Source organism: Pseudophryne corroboree, chromosome 3, assembly GCF_028390025.1.
Source record: "Pseudophryne corroboree isolate aPseCor3 chromosome 3, aPseCor3.hap2, whole genome shotgun sequence".
Classification (NCBI taxonomy): domain Eukaryota; kingdom Metazoa; phylum Chordata; class Amphibia; order Anura; family Myobatrachidae; genus Pseudophryne; species Pseudophryne corroboree.
Window position 1 is genome coordinate 244,400,380 of NC_086446.1, and position 21,197 is coordinate 244,421,576.

The 21,197-nt window shown below is 47.3% G+C and overlaps 1 protein-coding gene across 7 annotated transcripts in view; it reads right to left on the minus strand.

The window, feature by feature from the left end:
- Positions 1 to 691: 691 nt before the first annotated feature.
- Positions 692 to 21,197, minus strand: part of KCNG1 (potassium voltage-gated channel modifier subfamily G member 1) — a 141,345-nt gene continuing 120,839 nt past the window's right edge. For all 7 annotated transcript variants that reach the window (XM_063958969.1, XM_063958966.1, XM_063958967.1 and 4 more), the window contains one exon: positions 692 to 3,431. In XM_063958969.1, coding sequence (XP_063815039.1) covers positions 2,661 to 3,431 — 771 coding nt within the window. In that variant the 3' untranslated portion in view covers positions 692 to 2,660. The remainder of the gene's footprint in view (positions 3,432 to 21,197) is intronic.

A 21,197-nucleotide genomic window follows, 5' to 3' on the forward strand; every position in this document is an offset into this window, starting at 1 on the left:
ATGACTTGTTTTCGTGATGGCGCCAGCGAAAATACATAGGTTTGGGATCTTATGCCAGACCCTTTTTTCGGATGAAAAAGGGGCTAAAATTGAATTGCTTGATAATGACCATCGGGCAAAAATTGCGGTAAAAGCCAGTTTTTTCCATCTGAAAAATGTTCAGGTGTAATTGAATATCTCCCATAATGTAAACCAGGGCAATACTATGGGGCATAACATTAACTAATGAACCACTGCTGCGGTGAGGTGTATGTCTATAAGCATTGGGACAAAGGCCCATTCGAAATGTTGCTATGGGGCCCACAAAGTTCTGGCTACGCCCCTGGATGTATGCATACCCGATATCTCGCAGTTGAGCATCTATCTATCTATGAGGGTAATTCAGACTGCATCTCTGCAGTGTCAGCGATCGCAGTCTGAATTAGTTTGTTGAGTGCACACGTACAGCGGCCGCACTGCGCGTGCGCACCCCGGAAACCCATTGAGATGCTATCAGCATCTCACTGGCTGCGATTGCCTCTGCCTGATTGACCCACAAACATCAGATTCTTATGTAAACCACCGAGTTTGCATACAAATTCAAATCAGACCCAATATTTTTATGATAAAACTGAGAAAACAGATTGTTAATCACTGTGAAAACTGGGGATAAAAACAATTAGTGTTTTTGATGTACATTAATAAATAGACCTCTAAATTGTTCGACCTTCTTTAGCTGTGACAGGTGAAGCACTTGCACACAAAAATATTAAAATGCATATTTTTTTTTACCACTTTATTAAGCGGAATCCTGGTTGTCACATCTGTATGTACATATATTTACAAATAATCTCATATATAATATAATTTATGGCAAAAAATATGATTTTGAACTACACATATTTTTTATGCTGACAAACAAAAATGTTATAATAAAGCTATTGACAGTTCAGAGTGACTATGGGGGGGGTATTCAACTGTTTCGCTGGGGACGATTCAATTAGCCCCAATGCGGCGTGCTCCTCCCCCAGATGCCAGCAGTTATCGGGGATTATGCTTGATAAGTGGACTGCTGGAGCCACAGTAACACATTATCCCTGATCCCATGTGTTTTCGCGTGATCGCGGGGCCAATTTCGGCTGATCAAAACAGACTCAAATTGGATACCGTGATGATGACCATCGGTCATTAATAGCGATAACCAGCTGTTCTGATCGCCTGAAACGGCATCAGGGTTAATTGGATACCCCCTTATATATCTAAAGGTTTTTTTTTGTTGATTTTGTTTTGACAAGTTTCTGTTTATGATAAAGTTAATTAATTGCAAATGCTTTATTCTGCAATGCGACACTTCTAGCAGCATAAAGTGCTTTATACAGAGTTTTTAGGTTTGCAGATAAATATATAGCATACGGCAGATCAGCATCAGTTGCCATGTCTGGCTGTTAATAAAATGTCAGTCATATTAAGAAGAATTTTGAAAGCCAGCCCTGAAAGTTAACATGCTACAAGCAGAGGTCATTTTGAGTATGACAAACACTGCCAGCCACTGAATGAAGTATTCCCTTCTTAAACCACCTTTGTTCAAAAAGGCCCCTCCTAACGGGAAAAATATAATATTCACGTCTATTACTTCAAAAATATTCTTATCCCGCTATCTTTTCTAAAATATATTTCAGTCTTCTCATATTGAACATCACAATAAAAAAAAGAATATGTTGACTGCAGACTCCAAAAAAGGACGTAGCCATATTGTGTAAATTAAGATGGCAGTATATATATATATATATATATATATGACAATGGTTTAACCAGATCTATATAACATATATTTTTTTATAGTCTACACTATAAATGTTAAAGCAGATATGCAATTGTAAAACCCCTACCCCCAACAAGTAATTCTTCTGCACCTTTCTAAAAAACATGGGGCATCTTCAGGGTAGCAACCTTGTCCATGCGCCCTGGGTGGTGCCACCGGATGCACAGCCCTTTTAACAGACCTTGGAGTCTATTTACTAACTAAGCCTTGGAGAAAGATAGAGTGGAGACTGATAAAAGACCAGCCAACTAGCTTGTGTCATTTTTCAAATGCTGTACCATGGCAGCTAGGAAGCTGATTGGCTGGCACTTTATCTCTCTTCAAGGCTTATTAAATAGACCTCATAGATTGTGCTCCTGCCAACTATGGCATAATGAGCTGCTCTAGGGGTACTTTGTCGGTAATATGTGCCAAATTTCAGGGGCCCCAGATTAAATCTTTATATAAGAAAACATCTTTAATTAAGCTGCCGTTAGTTTTAGATTTTAATGTATTGTCTTCGCACTAACCAGGAAAAAAAATGCTCATGGACCGCAGCTCTCAAAAACCTGCACTATAAGGGAAAATATTGAAGGAGTATAACTGTTGAATGCAAGTCCCAACAATCGAGGTAACTTCATCTCACTTGGCAGGAGAAGTAATACAGAAAATAGATATTATTTTATTGGCCGATATTGAACATTTGCCTTTAAATCTGGTTGGAGCTGTATGGGAGCCGGGTTTATGGTGACAGTCAGTATCATTACTAGAAGCAACATAGTTTCGTCTTGAAGGGAGAGAAGCTCAGCTGCTGATCTGAAGGACTCTTATACTCTAGCCATTTCCTTGGTAGTGGCTGTACATTGTAAGTCGTTCCCTCTCAATCATTGTCTTTTACCTCAGAAGAGATGCTATCAAACAGTATATCACTTCCATGTGAGATAATGCCTAGCTGAGACTTACTCTTCATCAGTAGCTGGGCTCTCCGGCATATTAGCCTCTCCTGTTCCTGTTTCAGCTCTATGTATGACCGAGAAAATGTATGGAAGATGGAAGTTACCGGAAAAGCCATAAGCAAAATGCCACTCAGAATGCTGCTGAGTGCCACCACCTGGCCAGGTATGCTCCTGGGCACCATATCACCATAACCAACTGTTGTCATGGTGATTACTGCCCACCAATAGCATGCAGGGATACTAGTAAACTCCTGGGAATCAGCCATCTCATTCTCTATTAAGTAAAGTAAGGGTGCAAAAAGGGCTATGGCTACACAGAGAAACAGCAGCAATAGGCCAAACTCGCGAGTGCAGCGCCTGGCAGTAAGGCCTAATGTCTGTAGCCCCAATGAGTGTCTGGCAAGGCGCATCACATACAGGATTCTCAAGGCACGGAGTATGCGCAGCACAAGGCCTACTTTATCCAGGTAGCTATTTCCTGATCCAGGTCTCTTCTGTCCCGTTGATGTGTTGTCCACGACCAGCGTGATATAGTAAGGCAGAATGGCCACAATGTCTATGAGATTCAGCGGCTGCCTCAAAAATGCAAACTTGCTGGGAGCTTGAATGAACCGCAAGATGAACTCAAGAGAGAACCAGCCCACACATACAGACTCCACAATGAAGATGTTGTAGCACATACTGGAACATTGCCCCTGGGGAAATGATAAAACAAGTGTCATACAAGGAAAAATATAATGTACTACATTGAAAATAATTTTTGATTTATTAAATAATCAAGCTGGATATATATATGTAACACTGTGATCATCTTTTGTAACAGAATAAGAAAGAATGGCGTAAGTGAGTGGAACGTCACTGAGACAGTATGAAGGACCCCAAATCTTGGGAAAATGACTGTATTGTTTTGATGACTGGTAATGCACTCCATGCAAGCTATAAACCCAAGTCAGTTAGTCAAGGACAGAGCCATAAAGGAGACAGTATGCATCCACATTTTATCATTGAGAGACTAATGCTGGGTACACACCTGGCCGAATGGCTGATCCGCCGACCTGTCTGCCCGATGTGTCGTGCCTGACGTCACAACTGGGCGGGCACATTTAAATACCTGCCCAGTTGAGCTGACAGTCACAGGCGGTCCCTTCAGCAAGTGCATGGGCTATCGGCAGACTGCCAGTACACGCAGCCAGAGGGCCCAATATATATGCAGATATATCGGCTGTGCCACACAGCCGATGTGATATGTCTGTGAATGCCGTCGTCCAGAGTAGTCACTCGCTGACGGGCTCACAATATATCACCCGTTCACTTGAACGGCTGATATAATGGCCAGTGTGTACCCAGCTTACGCAGCATTACAAATATCATCCTATCATGAGGTTTGCTGATGTTTGGTGGGGTTATTTAATAAGGCTATGATTGGTTCATTAGGGGGGCTTATATTTTGAGAATGGGTACAAGCTAGTGTTTATCTGGGGGTAAGGGTTCGTATGCTGTGTGTGGCACATATTGATATAAACTTTGGGTATATAGGCTAATATAAATTATAGTCCTTAATGATTTATTGTGGGCATTGCAGGGTTTAATAAGATGGTTGATTGGGATGCATACTCTAGATTCTTCAGCCACATTTTTCCTAGTATTTGCTAGGATCTTCTTTTGCCCCCAGAACAGGCAAAGGGGGAGATGTACTAAGCATTGATAAGAGTGGAGAAATGAGCCAGTGGAGAACTTGCCCATGGCAACCAATCAGCTGTATAATTTTATAATATGCAAATTATGTTACTTCAATGCTGATTGGTTGCCATGGGCAACTTCTCCACTGGCTCAGATCTCCACTCTTTCACTGCTTAGTAATCTCCCGCTATGGCCCAGATTTATCAAGCCTTGGAGAGTGATAAATTGTACGGTGATAAAGTACCACCCAATCAGCTCCTGTCATTTTTCAAACACAGCCTGTAAATGACAGTTAGGAGCTGATCAGCTGCTACTTTATTACCGTGCAATTTATTACTCACCAATGCTTGATAAATCTGGGCCTGAATTGTTTGTGGCATGGACTCAACAAGGTGATGGAAACATTTCTTAAGAGATTCTGGTCTATTTTGAAATTATAGCATCACATAGTGTTATGGCGTCTGCTGAGCAATAGATGAATCCCTGGAACAGACGTATTGAAGTCTTCACCTATTACAAGCTGCCTTTCCCATAAAACTTGATTTGCTCACTGGTACTTGGATGCCTCTAGGGGATTATCTAAGTGCCAGCTAGATCAAGAATATGGGACGATCAGTAGATCAAATCAAGTGGCAACTGAGTATACCACAGTAATATAGCCTGAGCCAAAGACAAGTAGCATACACATATCTCTAGGAATGTAGCTGAGGTCACCACGAGCAGCTAACAGAGTAATTCCAATAATGTAACCAGAACTGTGCTCACAGGGCTATATAAGCACTTGAATATTATTCTGTAGCCTTTTCCAATCATGTACATGTCTATAATTTTATGGGGCAGATTCAATTAACATCGGACTTACCGCACGGCTAAAGCTATTCAATTACTAGGCAATTTCCCAGCGCAGCTAGCTTGCAGCTAATGCACGTTAACGCATAGATTCCGGTTTAAGTGCCCGTAATGTATGTTTCATTTTCTTATACCCCTTTCAGACAGAACATGAAATTACCGGGTGAAGCAGTTCCACCCAGTAATTTCATGAAACATGCGGGTCCTTTTTCTGTGTGAAAGGTTCAACCCGTGTAGTAATTCCCGGGACTTTGACCCAGGAATTTACCAGGGTCGGAGACACAGGAATTATGACACGGGTTGACCCTTTCACACAGGCAAAATACCCGTGTTGATCTGCAAATTACCGGGTCGAAAATATCGACCCGGTAATTTGCATGTCTGTGTGAAAGGGGGGGTCAGGCAGGTCCCGGCAAAACGACCGGCACTGAAATGCCGGGTAATTGCCGGGACTTTCAAACTTTTCTGTCTGAAATAAAGATTTACCGGTAGGTTTAAAATCTTATTTTCTCCTAGTCCGTAGAGGATGCTGGGGACTCCGTAAGGACCACGGGGTATAGACGGGCTCCGCAGGAGACATGGTCACTGTAAAGAACTTTAGATGGGTGTGCACTGGCTCCTCCCTCTATGCCCCTCCTCCAGACCTCAGATAGAGAACTGTGCCCAGAGGAGACGGACAGTACGAGGAAAGGATTTTTGTTAATCTAAGGGCAAGATTCATACCAGCCCACACCATCCACACCTTATAACCTGGAATATACGCAACCAGTCAACAGTATGAACAAAAACAGCATCAGCCAAAGACTGATCTCAACTGTAACATACCCCTTATGTAAGCAATAACCATATACAAGCCTTGCAGAATATGTCCGCACTGGGACGGGCGCCCAGCATCCTCTACGGACTAGGAGAAAAAGATTTACCGGTAGGTTTAAAATCTTATTTTCTCTTACGTCCCAGAGGATGCTGGGGACTCCGTAAGGACCATGGGGATTATACCAAAGCTCCAGACCGGGCGGGAGAGTGCGGATGACTCTGCAGCACCGATTGAGCAAACATGAGGTCCTCATCAGCCAGGGTATCAAACTTGTAGAACTTTGCAAAAGTGTTTGAACCTGACCAAGTCGCTGCTCGGCAAAGCTGTAATGCCGAGACGCCTCGGGCAGCCGCCCAAGAAGAGCCCACCTTCCTAGTGGAATGGATCTTTACCGAATTTGGTAACGGCAATCCAGCCGTAGAATGAGCCTGCTGAATCGTGTTACAGATCCAGCGAGCAATAGTCTACTTAGAAGCAGGAGCGCCAACCTTGTTGGCTGCATACAAGACAAACAGTGCCTCTGTTTTCCTAACCCGAGCCGTCCTGGCTACATACATTTTTAAGGCCCTGACTACATCAAGGGACTTGGAATCCTCCAAGTCATTCGTAGCCACAGGTACCACAATAGGTTGGTTCATATGAAACGATGAACCCACCTTAGGCAAAAATTGAGGACGAGTCCTTAATTCTTCTCTATCCACATGGAAAATCAGATAGGGGCTTTTGTGAGACAAAGCCGCCAATTCGGACACCCGCCTTGCAGATGCGAAGGCCAACAACATGACCACCTTCCAAGTGAGAAATTTTAATTCAACCGTTTGAAGAGGTTCAAACCAGTGAGATTTTAGGAACTGTAACACCACGTTAAGGTCCCATGGTGCCACTGGAGGCACAAAAGGAGGCTGTATGTGCACTCCCTTTACAAAAGTCTGGACTTCTGGGAGAGAAGCCAATTCCTTCTGAAAGAAAATTGATAGGGCCGAAATCTGTACTTAATGGAGCCTAATTTTAGGCCCATATCCACTCCTGTCTGTAGAAAGTGGAGAAAACGGCCCAGATGGAAATCTTCCGTAGGAGCATTCTTGGATTCACACCAAGATACATACTTTCTCCAGATACGGTGATAATGTTTCCCCGTCACCTCCTTCCTAGCCTTTATCAGAGTAGGGATGACTTCTTCCGGAATGCCTTTCCCAGCTAGGATCCGGTGTTCAACCGCCATGCCGTCAAACGTAACCGCGGTAAGTCTTGGAACACGCACGGCCCCTTTGCAACAGGTCCTCTCTGAGAGGAAGAGGCCACGGATCTTCTGTGAGCATTTCCTGAAGATCTGAATACCAGGCCCTTCGAGGCCAATCTGGAACAATGAGTATTGTCTGCACTCTTTTTCGTCTTATGATTCTCAATATCTTTGAGATGAGTGGAAGAGGAGGGAACACATAGACCGACTGAAACACCCATGGTGTCACCAGGGCGTCCACTGCTACTGCCTGAGGGTCCCTTGACCTGGCACAATACCTCCGAAGCTTCTTGTTGAGGCGTGACACCATGTCTATTTGAGGAAGTCCCCAATGACTTGTTATCTCTGCAAAAACTTCTTGATGAAGTCCCCACTCTCCTGGATGGAGATTGTGTCTGCTGAGGAAGTCTGCTTCCCAGTTGTCCACTCCCAGAATGAAAACTGCTGCCAAAGCGCTTATGTGATTTTCTACCCAGCGCAGAATCCTGGTGGATTCCGCCATTGCCACTCTGCTCCTTGTTCCGCCTTGGCGGTTAACATGAGCCACGGCTGTGACGTTGTCTGATTGAATCAGAACCGGTAGGTCGCGAAGAAGATTCTCTGCTTGACGTAGGCCGTTGTATATGGCCCTCAATTCCAGTACGTTGATGTGTAGACAAGCCTCCTGGCTTGACCATATCCCCTGAAAGTTTCTTCCTTGTGTGACTGCTCCCCATCCTCGGAGGCTCGCGTCCGTGGTCACCAGAACCCAGTCTTGAATGCCGAACCTGCGACCCTCTAAAAGGCAAGCACTTTGCAGCCACCACAGGAGAGACACCCTGGCCCTGGGGGACAGGCTTATTTTCTGATGAATTTGAAGATGGGACCCGGACCACTTGTCCAGAAGGTCCCACTGAAACGTCCTCGCATGAAACCTGCCGAAGGGGATGGCCTCGTAGGTCGCCACCATTATCCCCAGTACTCGAGTGCATTGATGGACTGACACTCTTTTCGGTTTTAACAGGTCTCTGACCATGTTCTGGAGTTCCTGGGCTTTTTCCATTGGGAGAAAAACCATCTTTTGTTCCGTGTCCAGAATCATGCCTAAGAAAAGATAGCCGAGTCGTTGGAGCCAACTGTGACTTTGGTAGATTTAGAATCCAGCCATGTTGCTGCAGCACTCTCAGGGAGAGCGACACGCTTTTCAGCAACTGATCTCTCGATCTTGCTTTTATCAGGAGATCGTCCAAGTATGGGATAATTGTGACTCCCTGCCGGCGCAGGAGCACCATCATTTCCGCCATTACCTTGGTGAAAATCCTCGGGGCCGTGGAAAGCCCAAACGACAACGTCTGAAACTGGTAATGACAGTCCTGTACAGCGAATCTCAGGTACGCCTGATGAGGGGACATGAAGGTATGCATCCTTTATGTCTAGTGACACCATAAAACCCCCCCCTTCCAGGCTGGAGATAACTGCCCGGAGCGATTCCATCTTGAATTTGAACTTTTTCAAGTACAGGTTTAGGGATTTTAAATTTAGAATGGGTCTGACCGAGCCATCCGGTTTCGGGACCACAAATAGGGTTGAATAGTACTCCTTCCCCTGTTGAACTAGGGGAACCTCGACAACCACTTGTTGTTGACACAGTTTTTGAATTGCAGCTAAAACTATCCCCCTTTCTGGGGAAGGAGCTGGTAAGGCCGATTTGAAAAACCTGCGAGGAGGCACGTCTTCGAATTCCAGCTTTTATCCTTGGGATACAATTTCCATCGCCCAAGGATCCACATCTGACTGAACCCAGACGTGGCTGAAAAGTCGAAGACGTGCCCCCACCGGCGTGGACTCCCTCAGTGGAGCCCCAGCGTCATGCGGTGGATTTAGTAGAAGCCGGGGAGGACTTCTGCTCCCGGGAACTAGCCGTAGCAGGTATTCTTTTCCCTCTACCCTTACTTCTGGCGAGGAAGGAAGAGCTCCGACCTCTTCTGGACTTATGCGACCGAAAGGACTGCATCTGATATTGCGCGTTTTCTTTTGCTGTGGGGAAAATAAGAATTTACTTACCGATAATTCTATTTCTCGTAGTCCGTAGTGGATGCTGGGAACTCCGTAAGGACCATGGGGAATAGCGGCTCCGCAGGAGACTGGGCACAAAAGTAAAGCTTTAGGACTACCTGGTGTGCACTGGCTCCTCCCCCTATGACCCTCCTCCAAGCCTCAGTTAGGATACTGTGCCCGGACGAGCGTACACAATAAGGAAGGATTTTGAATCCCGGGTAAGACTCATACCAGCCACACCAATCACACCGTATAACCTGTGATCTGAACCCAGTTAACAGCATGATAACAGAGGAGCCTCTGGAAAGATGGCTCACAACAATAATAACCCGATTTTTGTAACAATAACTATGTACAAGTATTGCAGACAATCCGCACTTGGGATGGGCGCCCAGCATCCACTACGGACTACGAGAAATAGAATTATCGGTAAGTAAATTCTTATTTTCTCTGACGTCCTAGTGGATGCTGGGAACTCCGTAAGGACCATGGGGATTATACCAAAGCTCCCAAACAGGCGGGAGAGTGCGGATGACTCTGCAGCACCGAATGAGAGAACTCCAGGTCCTCCTCAGCCAGGGTATCAAATTTGTAGAATTTAGCAAACGTGTTTGCCCCTGACCAAGTAGCTGCTCGGCAAAGTTGTAACGCCGAGACCCCTCGGGCAGCCGCCCAAGATGAGCCCACCTTCCTTGTGGAATGGGTTTTTACAGATTTTGGCTGTGGCAGGCCTGCCAGAGAATGTGCAAGCTGAATTGTACTACAAATCCAACGAGCAATAGTCTGCTTAGAAGCAGGAGCACCCAGCTTGTTGGGTGCATACAGGATAAACAGCGAGTCAGATTTCCTGACTCCAGCCGTCCTGGAAACATATATTTTCAAGGCCCTGACTACGTCCAACAACTTGGAGTCCTCCAAGTCACTAGTAGCCGCAGGTACCACAATAGGTTGGTTCAGATGAAACACTGAAACCACCTTAGGGAGAAAATGAGGACGAGTCCTCAATTCCGCCCTGTCTGAATGGAAGATCAGATAAGGGCTTTTACAGGATAAAGCCCGCCAATTCTGACACGCGCCTGGCCGAGGCCAGGGCCAACAACATGACCACTTTCCATGTGAGATATTTTAACTCCACAGATTCAAGTGGTTCAAACCAATGTGACTTTAGGAACCCCAAAACTACATAGAGATCCCAAGGTGCCACTGGAGGCACAAAAGGAGGCTGTATATGCAGTACCCCTTTTACAAACGTCTGAACTTCAGGTAGTGAAGCTAGTTCTTTCTGGAAGAAAATTGACAGGGCCGAAATTTGAACCTTAATGGACCCCAATTTTAGGCCCATAGACACTCCTGTTTACAGGAAATGCAGGAATCGACCTAGTTGAAATTCCTCCATCGGGGCCTTACTGGCCTCGCACCACGCAACATATTTTCGCCAAATGCGGTGATAATGCTTTGCGGTTACATCCTTCCTGGCTTGATCAGGGTAGGGATGACTTCATCCGGAATGCCTTTTTCCTTCAGGATCCGGCGTTCAACCGCCCTGCCGTCAAACGCAGCCGCGGTAAGTCTTGGAATAGACAGGGTCCTTGCTGGAGCAGGTCCCTTCTTAGAGGTAGAGGCCACGGGTCCTCCGTGAGCATCTCTTGAAGTTCCGGGTACCAAGTCCTTCTTGGCCAATCCGGAGCCACGAGTATAGTTCTTACTCCCCTCCGTCTTATAATTCTCAGTACTTTTGGTATGAGAGAAAGAGGAGGGAACACATACACTGACTGGTACACCCACGGTGTTACCAGAGCGTCCACAGCTATTGCCTGAGGGTCCCTTGACCTGGCGCAATACCTGTCCAATTTTTTGTTTAGGTGGGACGCCATCATGTCCACTCCCGGAATGAACACTGCTGACAATGCTATCACATGATTTTCCGCCCAGCGAAAAATCCTTGCAGCTTCTGCCATTGCCCTCCTGCTTCTTGTGCCGCCCTGTCTGTTTACGTGGGCGACTGCCGTGATGTTGTCCGACTGGATCAGCACCGGCTGACCTTGAAGCAGAGGTCTTGCTTGGCTTAGGACATCGTAAATGGCCCTTAGCTCCAAAATATTTATGTGAAGTGATGTCTCCAGGCTTGACCACAAGCCCAGGAAATTTCTTCCCTGTGTGACTGCTCCCCAGCCTCGCAGGCTGGCATCCGTGGTCACCAGGACCCAGTCCTGAATGCCGAATCTGCGGCCCTCTAGAAGATGAGCACTCTGCAACCACCACAGGAGAGACACCCTTGTCTTTGGTGACAGGGTTATCCGCTGATGCATCTGAAGATGCGATCCGGACCATTTGTCCAGCAGGTCCCACTGGAAAGTTCTTGCATGGAATCTGCCGAATGGAATTGCTTCGTAGGAAGCCACCATTTTTCACAGGACCCTTGTGCACTGATGCACTGACACTTGGCCTGGTTTTAGGAGGTTTCTGACTAGTTCGGATAACTCCCTGGCTTTCTCCTCCGGGAGAAAACACCTTTTTCTGGACTGTGTCCAGGATCATCCCTAGGAATAGAAGGCGTGTCGTCGGGATCAGCTGCGATTTTGGAATATTCAGAATCCAACCGTGCTGCCGCAGCACTATCTGAGATAGTGCTACCCCGACTTCCAACTGTTCCCTGGATCTTGCCCTTATCAGGAGATCGTCCAAGTAAGGGATAACTAAAACTCCCTTCTTTCAAAGGAGTATCATCATTTCGGCCATTACCTTGGTAAAGACCCGGAGTGCCGTGGACAATCCAAACGGCAGCGTCTGAAACTGATAGTGACAGTTCTGTACCACAAACCTGAGGTACCCTTGGAGAAGGGTAAATTGGGACATGTAGGTAAGCATCTTTGATGTCCAGAGAGACCATATAGTCCCCTTCTTCCAGGTTTGCAATCACTGCTCTGAGTGACTCCATCTTGAATTTGAACCTTTGTATGTAAGTGTTCAAGGATTTTAGATTTAAAATTGGTCTCACCGAGCCGTCCGGCTTCGGTACCACAAATAGTGTGGAATAGTACCCCTTTCGCTGTTGCAGGAGGGGTACCTTGATTATCACCTGCTGGGAATACAGCCTGTGAATGGCTTGCAATACTGCCTCCCTGTCTGAGGGAGACGTCGGTAAAGCAGACTTTATGAAACGGCGAGGGGGAGACGTCTCGAATTTCTTGAGACGGGCCCCCACCGTGCCTGAGTCCGCTTGTAAAGCCCCAGCGTTATGCTGAGGACTTTGCGGAGGCGGGAGAGGGCTTTTGTTCCTGGGAACTGGCTGTTTGCTGCAGCCTTTTTCCTCTCCCTCTGCCACGGGGCAGAAATGAGGCGCCTTTTGCCCGCTTGCCCTTATGGGGCCGAAAGGACTGCGCCTGATAATACGGCGTCTTCTTAGGTTGAGAAGCTACCTGGGGTAAAAATGTGGATTTTTCAGCAGTTGCCGTGGCTACCAGGTCTGATAGACCTACCCCAAATAACTCCTCCCCCTTATAAGGCAATACTTCCATGTGCCTTTTAGAATCCGCATCACCTGACCACTGCCGCGTCCATAAACCTCTTCTTGCAGAAATGGACAGCGCGCTAACTCTTGATGCCAGTCGGCAAATATCCCTCTGTGCATCACGCATATATAAAAATGCATCTTTCAAATGCTCTATAGTCAGTAATATACTGTCCCTATCTAGGGTATCAATATTTTCAGTCAGGGAATCCGACCACGCCACGCCCGCACATCCAGGCTGAGGCGATTGCTGGTCGCAGTATAACACCCGTGTGAGTGTATATACATTTTAGGATATTTTCCTGCTTTCTATCGGCAGGTTCCTTTAGGGCGGCCGTATCAGGAGAGGGTAGTGCTACCTGTTTAGACAAGCGTGTGAGCGCTTTATCCACCCTAGGGGGTGTTTCCCAACGTGCCCTATCCTCTGGCGGGAAAGGGTACGATGCCAATAACCTTTTAGGAATTATCAGTTTTTTATCGGGGGAAACCCACGCCTCATTTAATTCCTCGGATACAGGAAAAACTACAGGCAGTTTTTTCTCACCAAACATAATACCCTTTTTAGTGGTACTTGTATTATCAGAGATATGCAATACATTTTTCATTGCTTCAATCATGTAACGTGTGGCCCTAGTGGAAGTCACGTTTGTCTCCTCATCATCGACACTGGAGTCAGTATCCGTGTCTGTGTCTGCCATTTGAGGTAACGGGCGTTTTAAAGCCCCTGATGGCGTTTGAGACCCCTGGACAGGCACAAGCTGAGTAGCCGGCTGTCTCATGTCGTCAACTGTCTGTCGTAAAGAGCTGACACTGTCACGCAATTCCTTCCATAAGCTCATCCACTCAGGTGTCGACTCCCTAGGGGGTGACAACTCTATAATAGGCAATTGCTCCGCCTCCATCTCATTTTCCTCCTCAAACATGTCGACACAATCGTACCGACACACCGCACACACACAGGGAATGCTCTGATAGAGGACAGGACCCCACTAGCCCTTTGGGGAGACAGAGGGAGAGTATGCCAGCACACACCAGAGCGCTATATATATACAGGAATACCACTATAAAATGTGCTTTTCCCTTTATAGCTGCTGTTAGTATCAAAACTGCGCCAAATTTGTGCCCCCCTCTCTTTTTTACCCTTCCCCCTCTCTTTTTTACCCTTTTCTGTAGTGCAGGACTGCAGGGGAGAGTCAGGGAGACGTCCTTCCAGCGGAGCTGTGATGGAAAATGGCGCCCGTGTGCTGAGGAGATAGGCTCCGCCCCCTTCTCGGCGGCCTTTTCTCCCGCTTTTTGGTGAGTTCTGGCAGGGGTTAAAATACATCCATATAGCCCTGGGGGTTATATGTGGTGTATTTATGCCAGCCAAGCTGTTGACATTGCTGCTCAGGGCGCCCCCCCCTAGCGCCCTGCAACCTCAGTGACCGAAGTGTGAAGTGTGCCTGAGTAACAATGGCGCACAGCTGCAGTGCTGTGCGCTACCTTGTTGAAGACTGATGTCTTCTGCCGCCGATTTTTCCGGACCTCTTCTTGCTTCTGGCTCTGTAAGGGGGCCGGCGGCGCGGCTCTGGGACCGAGCTCCGAGGCTGGGCCTGTGTTCGGTCCCTCTGGAGCTAATGGTGTCCAGTAGCCTAAGAAGCCCAAGCTACCACCACTTAGGTAGGTTCGCTTCTTCTCCCCTTAGTCCCTCGGTGCAGTGAGCCTGTTGCCAGCAGGTCTCACTGAAAATAAAAAACCTAAAACTAAACTTTCACTAAGAAGCTCAGGAGAGCCCCTAGTGTGCACCCTTCTCGGCCGGGCACAAAAATCTAACTGAGGCTTGGAGGAGGGTCATAGGGGGAGGAGCCAGTGCACACCAGGTAGTCCTAAAGCTTTACTTTTGTGTCCAGTCTCCTGCGGAGCCGCTATTCCCCATGGTCCTTACGGAGTTCCCAGCATCCACTAGGACGTCAGAGAAACATAAGGTAAAAAAGTAGATTTACCCGCGGTAGCTGTGGAAACCAGGTCCGCGAGACCTTACCCAAATAAATCCTCACCTTTGTAAGGCAAAACTTCCATATGCCTCTTTGAGTCGGCATCACCCGTCCATTGGCGGGTCCACAGGGCTCGCCTAGCAGAAATCGCCATGGTGTTGGCTCTCGAACCTAGCAGACCAACGTCTCTCTGAGCGTCTCTCATATACAGGACTGCGTCTTTAATGTGACCTAAGGTCAATAAAATGGTATCCCTATCCAGGGTATCAATGTCAGCTGACAAAGTATCCGTCCAAGCTGCTACAGCGCTACAAACCCAAGCCGACGCTACTGTCGGTCTGAGCAAGGCACCCATATGTGCATAAATTGATTTTAAGGTAGTTTCCTGTCTGCGATCAGCAGAATCCTTTAGGGCTGCCGTGTCTGGAGACAGCAGCGCCACCTTTTTGGACAAGCGCGTCAACACCTTGTCCACCCTGGGCGAGGATTCCCACCGTAACCTGTCCTGCGCAGGGAAAGGATACGCCATAAGAATTCTCTTGGGAATCTGCAGTTTGTTGTCTGGAGTTTCCCAAGCCTTTTCAAATAACGCGTTCAGCTCATGAGATGGGGGAAAGGTTACCTCAGGTTTCTTTTCCTTAAACATGTGTACCCTCGTGTCAGGGACAGAGGGGTCATCTGTGATATGTAAAACATCCTTTATTGCAATAATCATATAATGAATACTTTTGGCCACCCTTGGGTGTAACCTCGCATCATCGTAGTCGACACTGGAGTCAGAATCCGTGTCGGTATCAGTGTCTGCTACTTGGGACAGGGGATGTTTCTGAGACCCTGAAGGGCCCTGTGACACAGTCAAAGCCATGGATTGACTCCCTGTTCTATCCCTGGACTCTGCTTTGTCCAATCTCTGATGTAATAAAGACACATTTGCATTTAAAACATTCAACATATCCAACCAATCAGGTGTCGGCGTTGCCGACGGAGACACCACAATCATCTGCTCCACCTCCTCCTTAGATGAGCCTTCCGCTTCAGACATGCCGACACACACGTACCGACACCCCCACACACTCAGGGATATATCTATATGGAGACAGTTCCCCAATAAGGCCCTTTGGAGAGACAGAGAGAGAGTATGCCAGCACACACCCAGCGCCACCTGACACTGGAAACAAAATTCCCAGTAACAACAGCGCTTTTATATAAATATATATATATACACTCACTGCGCCAATTAAATGTGCCCCCCCCCTCTTTTTTGCCCCCTGTCACCGTGTTCAGCAGGGGAGAGTCCGGGGAGCCAGCTTCTCTGCAGTGTGCTGTGGAGAAAATGGCGCTGGTTAGTGCTGGAGGATCAAGCTCCGCCACCTCACCGGCGGGCTTCGGTCCCGCTCAAATTTACAATACTGGCGGGGGTTTATTTAATGTACTGCCTCCGCAGTATACATATATGTCAGCCAGTCCCAAGAGGTTTATTATTGCTGCCCAGGGCGCCCCCCCCGCGCCCTGCACCCTTCAGTGCCAGCTGTGTGTGTTGTGTGTGGGAGCAAAGATCTGAAGTCTTCTTTCTTCTTATACTCCCCCGGCTTCTATCTTCCGGCTCTGTGAGGAGGACGGCGGCGCGGCTCCGGGACGAACGGCGAGGGTGAGACCTGCGTTCCGACCCTCTGCAGCTAATGGTGTCCAGTAGCCTAAGAAGCAGAGCCTATCATTTAAGTAGGTCTGCTTCTCTCCCCTCAGTCCCACGATGCAGGGAGCCTGTTGCCAGCAGTGCTCCCTGAAAATAAAAAACCTAACAAAAGTCTTTTTCAGAGAAACTCAGGAGAGCTCCCCTGTAATGCACCCAGTCTCCTCTGGGCACAGGATCTAACTGAGGTCTGTAGGAGGGGCATAGAGGGAGGAGCCAGTGCACACCCGTCTAAAGTTCTTTATAGTGCCCATGTCTCCTGCGGAGCCCGTCTATACCCCATGGTCCTTACGGAGTCCCCAGCATCCTCTAGGACGTAAGAGAAAAAAAGTTTTGCTTACATAAGTATTTAACCCCTGTTCAGTGTAAGCTCCAAGTTTACACTGATGAAAGATATTGGCCCTCATTCCGAGTTGTTCGCTCGCTAGCTGCTTTTAGCAGCATTGCACACGCTAAGCCGCCGCCCTCTGGGAGTGTATCTTAGCATAGCAGAATTGCGAACGAAAGATTAGCAGAATTGCGAATAGAAATTTCTTAGCAGTTTCTGAGTAGCTCCAGACTTACTCCTACATTGCGATCAGTTCAGTCAGTTTCGTTCCTGGTTTGACGTCACAAACACACCCAGCGTTCGCCCAGACACTCCCCCGTTTCTTCAGACACTCCCGCGTTTTTCCCAGAAACGCCAGCGTTTTTTCGCACACTCCCAGAAAACGGCCAGTTTCCGCCCAGAAACACCCACTTCCTGTCAATCACACTACGATCACCAGAACAATGAAAAAGCTTTGTTATGCCGTGAGTAAAATACCTAACTTTTGTGTAAAATAACTAAGCGCATGCGCTCTGCGAACCTTGCGCATGCGCAGTAAGCGACTAATCGCAGTATAGCGAAAATCGGCAACGAGCGAACAACTCGGAATGACCCCCATTGCCCTCACAAGTGTCTTTCAATTAGCCTCTTCCTGTGACTCATTAAAAAAAGGTCAGTTTTTAGGCTAAAAGTCCCCCTTAATTCAAATAACATTGGTTATACTTTGACTATAGAATCTGAAGGAAAGCTGTGAAAATGAAGTCCAAATAGCATTCTAATACCCTTTATTATTTAAAAAATATTTAGGCGCAAATTTATAAAGGGGGCGATTCAATGGTGCACCCGTGCAAGGGCCCTCATTCCGAGTTGACCGCACGTACTGTAGCAACTTTTTGCTGCTCGAGCGATCAACTTGACGCTGCCTATGGGGGAGTGTATTTTAGCATAGCAGGGCTGCGATCGCTTGTGCAGCCCTGCTATGCTAAAAAAGTTTCCTGCAAAAGAAGACCAGGGTAAGAGTTACTTACTCTGTGCGACGGATCCAGCGACGAAGGTCCCGGGATTGACGTCAGACATCCGCCCTCCAAACGCCAGGATCCGCCTGCGTTCGCCTCCCCACGCCTTGAAAACGGTCAGTTGACGCCCCGAAACATCTCCCGCCTGTCAGTCTTCATGCAATCACCGCTGCAATCACTTTCTGCGATGGCGGCGTCACCGAGCAACGATGCGTGTGCGCATTGCGGGTGCCGCGCAGCCGCAGTCCCGACCCGTTCGCACCGCAGCTAAGAACCGCTGCGTGCGAACGGGTCGGAATGACTCCCAGAGTCTTAAGCTGCATTCTCTTTAGAACGCAGTCTAAGACCTGCCGGGGGGGGGGGGGGGGGGGGGCATTGACACACCGTTTGGGGGGTTCTGCACAGGCAGAGGGCTATCTGTATCATGTGAGCGCTTCGCTACTTAGTGAAGCGCTCGCATGTTAGCGGGGGGTTGGGTGCGGGGAGAGGGGAGGACCCAGCCTGTGCATGTCAGTGTAAAGGGTTGTATTTCTGTGATTTTTCGCACAATTACAACCCATGCTGAATTAGGCCCTAAGCCTTAAAAGGTGATAGAGTAGAGACGGATAAAGAGTGATAAAGTACCAGCCAATCAGCTTCCTAACTGCCATGTAACAGGCTGTGTTTGAAAAATGACAGTTAGGAGCTGGATGGTTGGCTTACTTTATCACTCTTATCCGTCTCCACTTTATAGCTTTTTTTGGCCCTTAATGAATTATGAGTTTGAAAATTGACTTGACGAGCCTACTGGTTTGCAATAAAAATACTGACTACTGTCTGTAACAATCTGTGTGTCATTTGTACTGGGATATAAAGAAATCTATTTACTTTATTAGGGGGTTGAATACTTTTGCAAACCGCTGTATGTATTTTAGAGCTCCTGAAAAGTGAGACATAAAAATAAAAACATAAATTGAGTTTGGCTTTCTCTTACCAGTAATGGACAATTGCTTAACGACAGATCAAGTGCAGCATTTGTGATTATTTCATACTTGTCACATTGTTATCAGTATAATTAATGATTGTACAGTAAAAATAAGACCCATAGCTACAAAGGTCAGTGTACCTAGTCAGCTAAGAATATATGATTTATTTATGTGTCAAGTAGTAATATAACTGTCATGTTCAGTGCTTATGTGATGTAACCTTTGCAGCCACCACCCATTCTCTATTCCTTGCATTGGTCAATGAAATAGAACATACTGTACTGAGTGGAAGAGCCAGAACAAAACTACTCAAACATAATAAAACTACAGATATGCATATAATAAATAAATTAACGTTACGTTTGTTTTTAACCAAATTTTCTTTATAGTGTATTTCCATATGTGCAGTATGTTATTTTGTCACATTCCACAAACTGATGCTTAGAAATCTTATCGTTTACAGTACAGTTTTTCTAAATGTCAAAATAGAAACATTGACTGACCGCCACCACTGCTTGCCCCTGCTGTTAGCGGCAGATGAAGATCCAATAAGAAGGCACCATTCCTGGCCCCTCCATTGCTTCAAATATCACTCAATAGATATTGCTAGAGCTAATTTTAGCTCTGCACAGGGACTATAGTGGGACATTTGAGTGGTGACTGCTGAACAAACAGCTCAGTGAGACTGCACATGCCACATTACCAGACAGTATTGCAAAGCCTTATTGCTAGCCACACTGTGCATGTCACAGATCCAATGCACAAACCCCCTTATTTAGTGTAACTGTCCATCTTGCATGCAGTTAGAATGGAGGTGCACTGTTGTATTACTAAAAGCATACTTGCCTACCCTCCCGGAATGGCTGGGAGGCTCCCGAAAATCGGGTGGCCCTCCCAGCCCCCCGGAAGGGTGGGCAAGCCTCCCATTTTCCTTGTCAGGCCTTCCACTCCCCCCCTCGGCCACCCACAACAGAGAACAAGTGGGCGGTCAAGGGGATCCGATGACGCGATTTGCGCTGAATTGCGACATCGTAGCTCTGCCCCCCCATACAGTGCCCAGTTTATCGGCACTGTATAGCGGGGAGCGGAGCCACGATGACGCGATCATGATACCACGCCCCCCGGACTGCCCACTTCCCCGTCATCATGCCCCTCGGACGGCCCATCATGCTGCCAGCCACGCCCCCATGCGCCTACAACGCTGCCTCCTCCCGAAGGAGGGGACAGCAAGGTAGGCAAGTATGCCTAAAAGTGGTCAACAGCTCCTACTATATAGCATATAGCAATTTCTCTTTTGCCTCAGAAAGCCTGTTCTTAATTCATACTTGCCTACTTTTGAAAAACAGAATCTGGAAGATACAGTAGGATGTGCTGAAGGGCGTGTCATACTCTGCCCAAAGGGCATGTCTAGTTCCACAAATGGGCGTGTCTTTGCTTAAATGCTTGCTGTTGCGAGATATTTCTAGATAACATTAGTAATAGGGAGGCCAATCCCGGGCCGTTTTTTCAATCCCGGGATTTGGGATTGAAAAACGCTCAATCCCGGGATTCCCAGGATTGCACTAGGGATCAGTGAAGGGCAGTGGAGAAGGGTGTAGAGAGAAGGGAGGCCGTAGGGAGCAGCGCTGGAGGGAGGGTGTAGGTAGTGGCGCGGGAGGGTTGGTGTAGGTAGCGGCGCGGGAGGGAGGCTGTTAGCACTGCACGGAGGGAGGGTGGGTGTAAGTAATACTACTTACTATTAGGTGGGTGGCAGCCATGGACACACTGAACGCGGCTGCATTTCAAATGTAGCGCCGGCCGTCGGCCAACCAGAGCTGGCGGACCGGCAGCCAATCAGGGAAGCGGCCGCAGCAGTAGCTCCTGATTGGCTGCCGCAGCTTCCCTAATTGGCTGCCGGTCCACCAGCTCTGATTAGCTGGCGGCTGGCGCTACATTTGAAATGCCGCCGGGTTCAGCGTGTGTCCGTGGCTGCTGCCCGCCTAATAGTAAGTAGTATTACTTACACCCACCCTTCCTCACTGCACAATTGCACATGCGCAATGTAATCCCGTAAATCCCGAGACTGGAGGCTCCAATCCCGGGATTCAAATCCTGGCATTTTTGGGCCAAAATCCCGAGATCCCGACGATCCCGATCCCGGGATTGGCCTCCCTAATTAGTAACAATATATTTTGGGAAATTTTGATAATAACATCGTTGTCTGCAATACGGGGTTCATTGTTTGCAATATACTGTATATTCTCTGTGATATTTTTTTTCTTCTCACTAAGCACAATATACATGATAAATGTGATGCCTATGCAATAAATTCCAAATGTAATTTTACCTTCTTCCCTAAATATATAATTAAATGATGATTTTGGTGTATTAAATGTT